Below are 12,737 nucleotides of genomic sequence, written 5' to 3' on the forward strand. Positions count from 1 at the left end.
CTTCATTCTATCTTCTTTTATTCGTATGGTTCCTATACCATTCATCCGATTGCGATGAAACCTTCGTCAGTTGTTGTGTTAACACCCGCAAAGGTTTCTGAAATAGTACAACTATCTTCTTCTTCTTCTTCTTCTTCATTTTATCTTCTTTTATTCGTATGGTCCCTATACCATTCATCCGATTGCAATAAAACCTTCGTCAGTTGTTGTGTTAACACCCGCAAAGGTTTCTGAAATAGTACAACCATCTTCTTCTTCTTCTTCATTTTATCTTCTTTTATTCGTATGGTCCCTATACCATTCATCCGATTGCAATAAAACTTTCGTCAGTTGTTGTGGTAACACCCGCAATGGTTTTTGAATTAGTACAACCATCTTCTTCTTCTTCTTTTTCTTCTATTCTATATTCTTCTATTCGTAAGTGTTCCTATTCCATTCATCCGATTGCAATAAAATTTTCATCAATAATTGTGCCAACACCCGCGAAGGTTTCTGAATTAGTACAACCATCTTCTTCTTCTTCTTCTTCTTCTTCTTCTTCATTCTATCTTCTTTTATTCATATGGTCTCTAGATACCATTCATCCAATTGCGATGAAACCTTCGTCAGTTATTGTGGTAACACCCGCAATGGTTTTTGAATTAGTACAACTATCTTCTTCTTCTTCCTTGGTTCCTATACCATTCATCCGATTGCAATGAAATTTTGGTAAGTGGTTGTATGCACATCCATGAGGTTTCTGAATTATAAAAATCATCATCTTCTTCCTCTTCTTCATTCTATCTTCTTCTATTCGTATGCGTTCTTATACCATTCATCCAATTGCGATGAAAATTTGACCAGTTGTTGTGCGCAAGCCCGCGAAGGTTTCTGAATTAGTACAACCATCTTCTTCTATTCGTATGCATTCCTATACCATTCATCCGATTGCAATGAAACTTTGGTGAGTTGTCGTGCACACGCCTGCGAAGGTTTCTGAATTAGTAAAACCATCATCTTCTTCTTCTATTGGAATGCGTAACTACACCATTCATCCGATTGCAATGAAACTTTGGTGAGTTGTCGTGCGTATGCCCACGAAGATTTCTGAATTAGAAAATCATCTTCTACTTCTATTCTTATGCGTTCCTACCATTCATCCGATTGCAATGACATTTTGATCAAGTGTTGTGCCCTTGCCCACAAAGGTTTCTGAATTAGTACAATCATCTTTTTCTTCTTCTATTTGTATGCGTTCTTATGCCATTCATCCGATTGTGATGAAATTTTGACCAGTTGTTGTGCGCACGCCCGCGAAGGTGTTTGAATTAGTACAACCATCTTCTTCTTCTTCTACTCGTATGCGTTCCTATACCATTAATCCGATTGCAATGAAACTTTGGTGAGTTGTCATGCGCATGCCCACGAAGATTTCTGATTTAGAAAATCATCTTCTTCTAATATTCGTATGCGTTCCTATACCATTCATCCGATTGCGATGAAACTTTTGTCAGTTGTTGTGCGCACACTTGCGAAGGTTTCTAAATTATTATTATATAAAATACAAAGTTTGTTGTTTGTTTGTTCCATCCAATTTTGATTTTTTTTTTACTACATATTAATAACATTAAAAACGTTTTCATATTTTGGATTCGATTTTAATTTAGTGTTCTTATGTTTGACCTTTACTCCTATTAGAATTATTTTCATATTGCCATATTGTATTACACAGATATTTTAATATTAAAAAAATAATTAACTCTTATTATTTTTCAAATATCTAAGATAAATATAACCACGAAGTGACCCTGTGCGAAGCCGGGTACTTCAGCTAGTAAATTATAAAATATTAACATTAGGTTTTAAATAAACATTTCCCTTGTTGAGTAACAAGAATCTAAAATAACGATTTTTGGCTCTCCTGTAAAGTTGCACTTTTGTAGATAGTGTTGTTTGACACTAAGCCCTCGAATTATGTATATGACAAACCGTGCTCTCCAATCTTATGTGTAATAAATACATAGGTACTTACTAGTTTGCGATATCTTGTCCGTGTTCATATAGGAAAGCCTTGGCAACGTAATAGCCGACTTGTGAAGATCCGACTCGTGAAAACACATTCCTAGCGTCTTGTCGTCTGATTCCACTGCCATCTGTGATACTCATTTCTAAAAGCCTGGAGAGAAAAGAAATATACTCAATTTCTTTTTGTGTAATAATATGATATAAAAATGAAGTGAAAGTGTTTGCATCATGATAATAGTCAATATTTTTTTTGTTTCACTTACTTTTGCAAAAGTGAAATCCTTTCGGTACATCCGAGACTGTAGAGAAGGGTGACCTTTTCGTTGGGGTCTTGGGCTTTGAGGTATCTCTCCCAGATAAAGTTGAACTCTTTTTCACCTCCATTCTCCACTCCGATGCAGTAAACTATGCTGTGCAAGTCGTTAGGAATCCTACAAACCACAGTATAATATTGTAATTCCATATCATTAGTTAATTATCATTTTCCTATCTGAGTCAAACATATAAGGTTTTGACAGAGTGGTAATTATCTCAACTATAAATTATTACTAGGAAATGTTATTAGCATTGGGTCAAACATATACTGAAGAATGAACATGTGAATTTGCCGAATATGGATACATATTACACAGACTCTGCTATTAACCATTATGGAGATATCAGTAATAGTATTTTGTGAAAATATTAAAGCAAAGTAGTCATATTATATGAAACTATTAGTTTCAAAGTCAGTAACCTCCATTTTTACTTTTAAAAATATTTTTCTTGACTCAGTTTTTAGGTAGTTTTCCATGGTATTCATAAAATATGATGTAATCCAAATCCAGCTTCGTTAGTTAAATAGAATAAAACCGGAGGTTGATTGTAGGGTTTTATTTTATTATATTCATTTATCAGCCGCCATTTTTATATAACTAACTTTAAACTTAATTTTATATTAATTTTAATGATGTTAAGGTCATTTTATTTTACTATTCACTTTTTCTAAGAAAAAAATTGAATAAACATTTAAAAAATCTTAAATGTGTTTTGTGTGGACATTTTTTTGCGATTATCACAAAATGACAATATGGAAGTTACCGACTTTGAAACTGACAGCCTCATATGAAGGTGGTTAAATTTTAAGTAGCTTTGGTAAATCAAGTCAACTTGTAGGCTGGTCTAATGAGAAGGTGGAGAGAGAACAAAACCCCATGACACAGTTTAGGAAATTAGGTAGGTACCTAAGTAATGAAGATAATTTTTAAATCATTATACACCGGTACACCGTTTACATTTATCTAGTGTCACTGAATTAACCAGTCCGTGGCAGGCCCTGGGCACTGTCAACAATACAGGCATACAAGTTGCCTTGCGTTGCAACGCACACATTTATAAATTAACATTATATTATAATCAAAGCAAATATTTAAATAGATACATATCAGAGTGTTTCACTGGTCACCCACCAAACCAATCCCGTATTTACAATACTTTAATTTGTTGACAAAATTAACAACTATGCTTCTTCCAGTATTTGAAGACAGCGTTTTTTTTTATTTTTCATAATATTTTCAGATTTCTTGTAGAGTCGTCACTTCATAACTTTGCAGTCCGGCTCTAGGATGAAAATGATGTAACATATTCTAAAAATATATTTTTTACATAATATATTATCTATTTATTTATATATTACTACAAATTATATTAATACAAGTGAATATCATTTAATCTACTTTTATGCGAGGTTATCAGGCAAAGAGGCGTATTAGTGTAGTTAAAAGTACAAAAAAAGTGCAAAGTTATAATGCGTATACCACAGAACAGATAATAAATAGAATACCAATATTGGCTATATTCAATACGCCGCATGGTGAAGCAGGCTTTTGAATGTGTGAGTGTCCTACGAAAATGAAGCACGCATTATGTACGTGCAATAAATAGTGTGTAATACACCAACATTAAAGGAGCGTAAATGCATAAACCGAGAGCAGTTTTCAGTATTCGACGTTAAACGTATTATAGACATGTGTGTAAGTTTAACCCGGATTCATCTTTACTCGAGTCGGTTACCTGCTATCGCCTTACCCGTTGTATATTTCAGTTCCCATTATTTCTGAGTTCCCTGGCGTATACTCATAAATTTGATGGCTAATATTTACTTACATCACCCAATAGGAGATGATGTAGTTATCGTAATTCTAATGGATAATGTTATTTGTTACAACATTGCATTGTAAACGTAAATATATCTTACTTATTAACTTGGTCTGGATTTGCTTCGGACATCCATTCAGTGAACAGATCTACAGCATTCTTATGACATTCTTCAATTCCCATCTTGCACGCCCAGTTACTAATCAGAACCTGCACAAAAAAATTATTGTTCCATGTATATTTGGTTTTATAACATTATTTACTCAATATTAATTTGAAATTTATTTTATTGGAAGCTGTTTTATGTTTATGGGAATGCAAAGGTTATATACTATCACTCGTAAGCAGATATACTTCCACAGAGTTAACATTATATAAGGTATCTATTTCCAAATGTCCACAATTCAACATTAAGAAAATTATTACTATCGACTAAGAGTACTTAATGGAATTTGAATTTAAATTATAATTATAAGTTTTGTAATATTCCATTTGAGTATTTTTTGTGACCCGACTTTCATCTTTCGGTATAATAATACATGTAAAAGAAAAAGGTCTACAACAGGCCATGGATACCTAATGACAATATTGTAGTGAAAAAATTACAAACACTCGGGCCTTGTGTTTGGAGTCAGAGTATGGACTTAATAATTTGAGCAAGTGGCTAATATCCATTTTTCGTAAAAACAAAAATCTGTGTATTCAAACCCCATAATATTATGTTCTCTGTAGGTTTGGATACGGACAAAAAAAAATTTTTTTTTTTGTAAGATTTTGATCATAATTGTGGACTTATTGGTTTTTGGGAATAGATGCCTCATGTTAAAAACAGACTTTTTACAAGGTTAACTTGTTAGCCATATTGGTCAAGCCAATGGTGTCTGCTCTAGAAAAGTATGTGATTTTTGCTAGATGCAGGATTCAAACCCGTACCGACGGGTTTTGTAGTGACAAATTTTTGAAGTATGGTGACATTTTTTTATTACCTGATGTTTCACGGAATCAAGTTTATCTAGATCAGTAATAACTTTGGTGTGAAGACCTCCACTCTTCAAATAAGTATCGTTGAGTAATTGTTTCATGTAACTTGTGAAGACTCCGTAGCTAGATGTCCTCTTCAGTTGCTTGTTGATTCCGCCTAATGTTGATAGAGCACTCGACCATGGGATGAAATCATTTTCGTTCACTAAGTATTGGAGAAGGCTAGAAACGAAACATATATTATATTATATATAATGTTGTCACCTCGATCTTACAACTAGATAACTTGATTTTCATTGTTTTTGAATTAGCTATTGAATATGATTCTACATTTCCTTCTCTACAAAATGATAGAACTAGGTAAGTCAGTAGTTAATGGGAACTGTATTAATTTTGTGTTTGAAAATATTAGTTATCTTTAAACAGCGCTCGAAATCGAAAAGATTACGAACCGGAGCGCTCGAAAATTAACATGGTTATCAAATTTGATGTGTATTTTATAAACATAAGTGTGCTAGATTTTTTTGTTATATGACATATCTAGCTCAGACGGTCAAATTATTTTGTCCACGAGACGGAGCGATAACTTTACAGATTTCTCGAACCGGAACGGCGCTCCGGTGCGTTCCGGTCCATTTCGAGCCCTGACTTTAAAACCATAAATGCATTAAATAAATAAAATAATATATCTACAATATTTTTTCATACAATTGAACATTATTTAATTGTTCCCAATTAAACAAGCACAATTTTTCATTTTTATTTTAAATAATAATTTTAGACTAGATTTATGATAATCAAGTAAAGTTTATATCATTTTCCCAACAATGACCAAATCGGAGTTATATAGTTGAGGTGACGATATATATTTCATTAGAAAATAAATATTTATGTCACTACATAATTATGGATCATCATAGATTCCCCATTTTGTTGAATAATCACTAGTCAACAATGAAGATGCATCTAATTCATGAAATAAGAGTCTTCAGCTTTGATTTGAATACTGGCGCCAAATATTTATTAGGTCTTGAGTAGATCGCCTCATAAGTATTTTTACTTGAGAGATTGTATTAATTTATAAAAACATGTTGTTACAAACCTTAGAGATAGTTTATAGTCAATAATGCCAGACCAAGCAAAGTCCATAGAGTCGGTGATCAGCTGGAATCTGTTGAGTTGTGAAATTCCACCAAACTTTGGACTCTTCAGAGCTTTAATCAGCATCTTCCAGTTGGTCTCATCATAGTTTACTCGGCACACCGCTGGACATAAAACATTTTCAATTTGTTTAAATATGTAAGTATTTATTTTAGAAATGTTGATATAAAAAAGGTAGTTGCGGTTTTTGTTCTTAAGCAGGACACATTAAGTGATTATTTTAACAAACTTTTTTTACGATGGTTATTAACCATTTGCCGCAGCCATTCGATGAAACATACACTGAGAAAACAACATGTATATTTGTCATCTGCAAAATTAAACCCATGACCGATGTCCTATAGATAAGCTCTCTACCTGTCAGGTAGCCTAGGAGGAAATGTAGTGTAAGTAGAATTTTCGAATTTGACCAACCAAATAAAGGATGTACCTATACATGATAAAATACATAAATATTTTGGTTGAAATAACTTAACACACTCGCCACAACTTTAAACAGTGTTTGAAATTCGTTACGACACAGTGATATGCTCATATAACGAGTATGGAAACGTGGCAGGTAGTGGAGGTGAAAACAAGTACGTATTAATTTTATTAAATACTCAGAAATTACCTGCCAAGTCAACATTAAAGAGAAGCCATTCATGGGCTTCCGCACCGACTGCCATATCGTGTGTAGATGTCCCTTTCATCCAAGAAATGGGGTTGCTGGCTGTATCAGCCGGTCCTTTCACCGTGATAGGTACCCACCATTTAGCGTTCAGTGATCTCTTTGTGGGGTTTGACTTCAAGAAGCGTTTCTGAATTATAAAGGGAAAAATATATATACTCAATATGAAAAATCTTCACAAAGTTTATTAGCTAAAACTGTGCCATCAATAAACGCATCTGAGATATTGATACCTACGTAGTCGTATGCGACGAAGATGGCACACGGTGAGGAAGGTACAACCGGTAACTAGACCCATTCTATAATGAACCTCCCGTTGTCCCTGATGGATATGTCTCACGGATGGTATACACATAACCCTCCAAGAGGCTTCTCTTCAATAGACATAAAAGACTGCCGGAGGCCTACCTAGACTGAGGCAGTTGACTATGTAGAAAGATTCACAGCAGAAGGAAGTCAAAACGTTTCTTAGAGCCGGCCGATATCCACATTCGAGTTGTACTGATATCATAATGATAAGTCTAGTATGACAATATAAAAAACACCTATAGTCAAGGCCAGATTTACGCTCGAAGCGGCCCTGGGCTAATACATATTAGGCCCCCAGAAAATTATTTTTAAGAGTTATGCTTTTTTACTATTATGATGTTGTACGTCTTAGTTTTCAGTCCCTACAAATTCATTCACACGAGGACAGATGTTTCGTTTGCTTTTATGTGTTTTAAATGTTTTCATTTTTCAGACCCCGGAGCATAATACCAATTGAAGAAACTTTGAGCTATAGCCCATTTAGCCACATGGTAAATCCGGCTGCGTCTGTAGTAAGTTGAAATGAGAATAGGTACTAATCAAAAATCAGTTTACCTGGGCAACTGACACTGTTTTATTATCATAATTTCTGGTAATTGTGAGCAATGGGTATCCGGTTTGAGTGGTCCAACTGTCCATGACTTGCTTCACCGTCATGTCTGTGGGGAATGATTTAGTATCATGTCCTGCTACCGTCAGACTATCCCACAAATCATCTTGTTCTGCATTTGAGTATTTGTATTTGTTCAAGTAGCTGAAATGTAGACAATGTGCCAAATGAAAACACAATTTTAGAATACGACATGTACTTAAAAACAATAAACATTTTATTTAGAATACATAATTTTGAAAAAATCCAAACTGGAGTAAGTGGAATTCAAACTTCTCTTTCCTTTATCTTTTGAGCTATCGATTCGCCTATGGCTCATGATAATTAATTTTAATAACTACGCTATCGGAGGTGATTCAAATTTCACCAAGGAAAGGCAACCAGCATTGTGATTAAATAGCTGTAATGAATATGATATTAGTTTGATTTGTTTTTTGATATTACGGTTTTACTGAAAAATTTCTTAATCACCGACAAAATTCCATAATCAATTTCAATGAAATTATTTACATTAAGTATGTATTAAATTATTAATAACTAGCTGAAAGGACCATCCTATGATGTAGTTAAGAAAAAGAATCCAAATTCTTTTTAATTTTAGAACCTTTATATTGTTGGCATAGATTATATTATTATGTACCTATAGGTAATTTAGGAACGTGCCTCATTGCCTAAAGTCCTCCTTTAAAGTTAATCTAAGGTCTAGGACTATGGTCAGTAGGTACATCATCATCATTTTAATTACTATTACCAAGGAAAATGCTATGTGTACCTTATGTAAAAGCATTATTTCCACAATTAATATTAATTGATGAAGTAAATTGCCTGAACGTCTTCTAAAACCATCCAATACATCTTTTTATGCTTTCCCATTATTTCAAAGAACAAGAACACAATAGGTAGGTATAATATATATTATTTTGTTCAGTGCGTAATGCGAATAACAACAGTGCTATTTTGATTTGTTTTAATCATCTGTCATCGACTTCAAAATTGGACCTGCGCAGAAGACCCATGTGTATGTCAGACTTAATTTTTTGGAAAATGTAAAACTATATACATAATAAGATAGGTACATGAATAAAAAATTACCTTGTCAGTCCTTTTCTGAATGCTGCTTCAGTCAAGAAAATGTTCATCATTCTTAAAATGGCTGATCCTTTCTTGTAAGATATTGCATCAAAAATCTGGTTAATTTCACTTGGATGACCAATAGGTACCGATACCTGAAACAAAAGTAAAAATGGTGAAGGAAATGATACAGCTGCCAGCATGCCTACGCTGAATTAATATAGCTTTACGTTGTTGTTATTGTAATGCAATGTGTATGTAGCTATCTACTAGTTTGCATTAGAATTTTAAAATATTATGTACCTACATTAAATTAGGGCTGTCCAAAACATGACCCAAACGATTTCATTTAACCCAAGCATCGAAAGACCTCCAACTGGAATAGGGCGATTTGCAGTCAGAGATTTTTTTATACTGGCAGGATAGAAAAGGGAAAGATATTTTTCTATTTATTGAGCATCGATATTGATATGGTTATTCACAGGGCTTTTTTTAATGTAACGCGGTGGAACGGCGTTCCGGGACCCTTTTCACGGTATTTGCAAAGTCTTCACTGAGCCTTTTTTAAAGAGGCACCTAGCGGAAAAATACGAAGCTTGCAATTTGAGACATTTTTTTGATAATTTACAATTTCAACTGTATTAATGAATAAATATGTATCTAAAAAAATTAAAAAGAAAAATATTTTTTATTTTAAGTCAAAGATAAACTTACAATTTTAAAAAATGTAATAAAATGTGAATTTGTTGAATCGGACCGCACCCTATTATTACATATATTTTATGGTCATATTTATTACTAAAATTTAGTTTATAAAGTTTTCTAAGCATCACTTAAGAGATTTTTGACTAATTCATAGTTTTAATATTTTTTATATCTATTTTAAAAAACATCGATTTTTATAAAAAATATAAATGTGTATAACTTGAAATCCTTTTTATATATATTTATATAAATATTTTGGCAGTTTTCGTTAATTTTTGGTGGAATTAGAAAATTAGATGATATCTCGGTGAAAAGCGGCAGTCACTAACCATTGCATGTTTCAATTCAAAACAATAAAAAAATGGGTCATTCTTAGCCAACCTTGTGCAATGCACATTTTATCCGCCGTAATACCTAGTTCTAAAATATTAAAATTATTAACACATACAAATAGTATGGGTTTTTGCTATTCAGGACAAGGTAAATACAAGTCCTTTGTTTCTTACTTAGGTATATGTTGAGTCCTAAGAAAATGAAAACTTATTCATCAGAAACAGGTAAAATTGTTTATACATGTGTAAATAAGTACATAGGTATGCTATGTCTATGGCGGGTAACACAATGTTCTGTGGTTTTAATTAATGTGTGTGTAGGTAGTTTTGAATGTCATTGGTTTTCCCACATATTTTAATTGAATATGTCATGTATAAATAAACAAACAAGAATGATTGAAATATTATCTGTTTTCAATAATAAGAACCATTCTTAAATCTAGTACATATTCATTACTGACTTATTAATCTATCACTCTTAAATCTTTATTTAATTAATAAAAATGACTGTTCGTTATTTACCTTTTTGTTTTTCATGTATTGAAAACCACCATGATAATGTAACGTTAGTGTAAATAATTGATCATACTCACTGGGTGGGACGTACTGAGCGAATCCAATTCGAAGACGTCTTGTAAATTATTGACTGATTCCTCCATGAGACTGTTCCATTCCGGATGAATATTGCTGACTCCCAATGAGGCGATGTAAGTGGCGAAGCCTTCATTCAACCACAAGTCTGTCCACCATTTCATTGTCACCAAGTTTCCAAACCATTGATGGGCTAATTCATGAGCAATCACCTGTGAAAGGAATTTAAAAATATTTAGCATCATGTTGGCATACAAATCATAACATTTAAAACTATATTTACTTATTTAAAAATATGTATAATATATTATTTTACCCAAATATTTTGGACTACAGGGGATTAATTTACTCTATTTATATTACAAAATGTGATTTCAGAACGTTTTTAGTTGATATAGGCTATATTGTTTGGGGGTTTTCAGGACCGGACAGAATACAAATTATTAAGGTGAGTGGAATACTTCTTTTTCTTCGTCAGGACCTCATGTGATGTCAAACAGCCTTCTCAAATGGTTGCGTCCATTCCTCTCAGTATTCTACGGCACTCAAGGTCTGTGACGGGTCAAGACAGCGCGGACGACACAAATGGACACTAACAATTCTAATAATTATAACCGTTAGGCCACGCGGATTCTATAATTATTTGTGGATGCGACAAGTCATAGCTGCAGGCTAGTGTTCATAGCTGGACTGAAAGTGCAGAGTGTCTGGGTATAAGGTATGTACCAAGACAAGTGTGAGGGTCCGCGGGTTAAATGCAGAACTCAGTGGCATCTGTTAGATTTTGTTAATCCTGTCCCCTCCCATCGCCTTAAAAATCAATAATAAATTATTATGGATAATTATTTGAAATGGACCCACCCCTACACCATTTTTCTGTGCATGCCAGATAGCACTGAATACATTGTGTGTATTATTGTGATTGAGTATTATATAAAACTTCTTATAAAATTGAAACACTAATGCAAGAGATATTTTACCTTAGTTCGGCACTGGCAAATTAATCTCAGAGAATAATAATTGTTGTGAAGCTGGTTACAAATGAACATATGGTGTGAAATTACTTGCGGCTAATTTAGTCATTGGCTTTAGAGGCCCTATTACCTAGCTTCACTTTCATTAAACCAAAGCTTCTATGAAAGAAGAAGGCTGTGTGTCAGCATCTTTAGTTAATCCTTAGGAATTGTTATAATCCAGTATTTCCCAAACTTGCAACGTGGATGTAGCACTTGTGTGACATTGTTATACCGGCATACCCCATTTCGGACCAATTTATCATGATAAATTCATAATTTAATTACATATTAAATTAAACTAAATCATTTATTATGTTTAATTTATATATTATATTGCATAACTTTGAATTTAATGTTTGTCATTAGAACCAATTATTACTTACACTGGCAACATAGAATTTGTTGGAAGCGGCAGTAATTTCAGGCGAGTACAGCAGAGCGGTCTCCCGATAAGTGATTAAGCCCCAATTTTCCATGGCACCAGCAGAGAAGTCAGGAATTGCGACCATGTCTTGTTTGGGCAGTGGGTACGGCACATCGAAGAAATTTTCATAGAAGCTCAACACTTGGGGTCCCACTTCTGATGCATAGAGAGTCTGAGAATTGTGACAAAAAGCAATTTATTTTATTTTTACTTATATAATAATATTATAATATAATGGTTTGGTTACTTTTCTAAAACCTCACTTAACAGGTGATGTAATGCCCTTGCATTTTAATTGTTATATTTTTTTAAAACTTCCTTTTGTATTGATGTCCGATTTTATGATTCTACAATCAACATACTAATATCACCATTGCTGCGCTTTCATAGCAGCGTATGCAGTCCTAAGTAGGGAAGTATTGGTCGGGACTCGGGAGTATACATGTACATGAAAGAAAATATTATAATAAATAGTAAGTCTATAACATCCATGATCAAATAACTCGCATACCCCAAATTGTCATGCAAATCTGGATAGTTCACTATGTTGAGCAACCATTTGAAGGACTTATATCTAAAGTTTTATTTTCGGGCAATGCGATTCTAATGGCAGAAACAGACTATCATCACGTCACGTGAGCACACATGAGTTCACGGCAAGCTTGTGGTTTTACGGGCAGAAGGTGTGCAATGTCGTTTTACTTGGTACGTACTCTAAATATTGTAT

General features: G+C 33.4%; 1 protein-coding gene across 2 annotated transcripts in view; it reads right to left on the bottom strand.

Annotated features, from left to right (window-relative positions):
• LOC147067255 (aminopeptidase N-like) overlaps positions 1 to 12,737 on the bottom strand; it is a 49,116-nt gene that overhangs the window by 5,917 nt on the left and 30,462 nt on the right. For both annotated transcript variants that reach the window (XM_085953806.1, XM_085953807.1), the window contains exons 6-15: positions 11,970 to 12,182; positions 10,573 to 10,782; positions 8,964 to 9,097; positions 7,817 to 8,015; positions 6,896 to 7,082; positions 6,224 to 6,386; positions 5,127 to 5,343; positions 4,241 to 4,350; positions 2,268 to 2,435; positions 2,012 to 2,155 (exon numbers count right to left, since the gene is read on the bottom strand). In XM_085953806.1, the coding sequence (XP_085809932.1) occupies positions 2,012 to 2,155; positions 2,268 to 2,435; positions 4,241 to 4,350; positions 5,127 to 5,343; positions 6,224 to 6,386; positions 6,896 to 7,082; positions 7,817 to 8,015; positions 8,964 to 9,097; positions 10,573 to 10,782; positions 11,970 to 12,182 (1,745 nt within the window). The remainder of the gene's footprint in view (positions 1 to 2,011; positions 2,156 to 2,267; positions 2,436 to 4,240; positions 4,351 to 5,126; positions 5,344 to 6,223; positions 6,387 to 6,895; positions 7,083 to 7,816; positions 8,016 to 8,963; positions 9,098 to 10,572; positions 10,783 to 11,969; positions 12,183 to 12,737) is intronic.

Source organism: Rhyacophila brunnea, unplaced genomic scaffold, assembly GCF_057557595.1.
Source record: "Rhyacophila brunnea isolate RB1 unplaced genomic scaffold, BYU_Rbru_1.0 scaffold_4, whole genome shotgun sequence".
Lineage (NCBI taxonomy): Eukaryota > Metazoa > Arthropoda > Insecta > Trichoptera > Rhyacophilidae > Rhyacophila > Rhyacophila brunnea.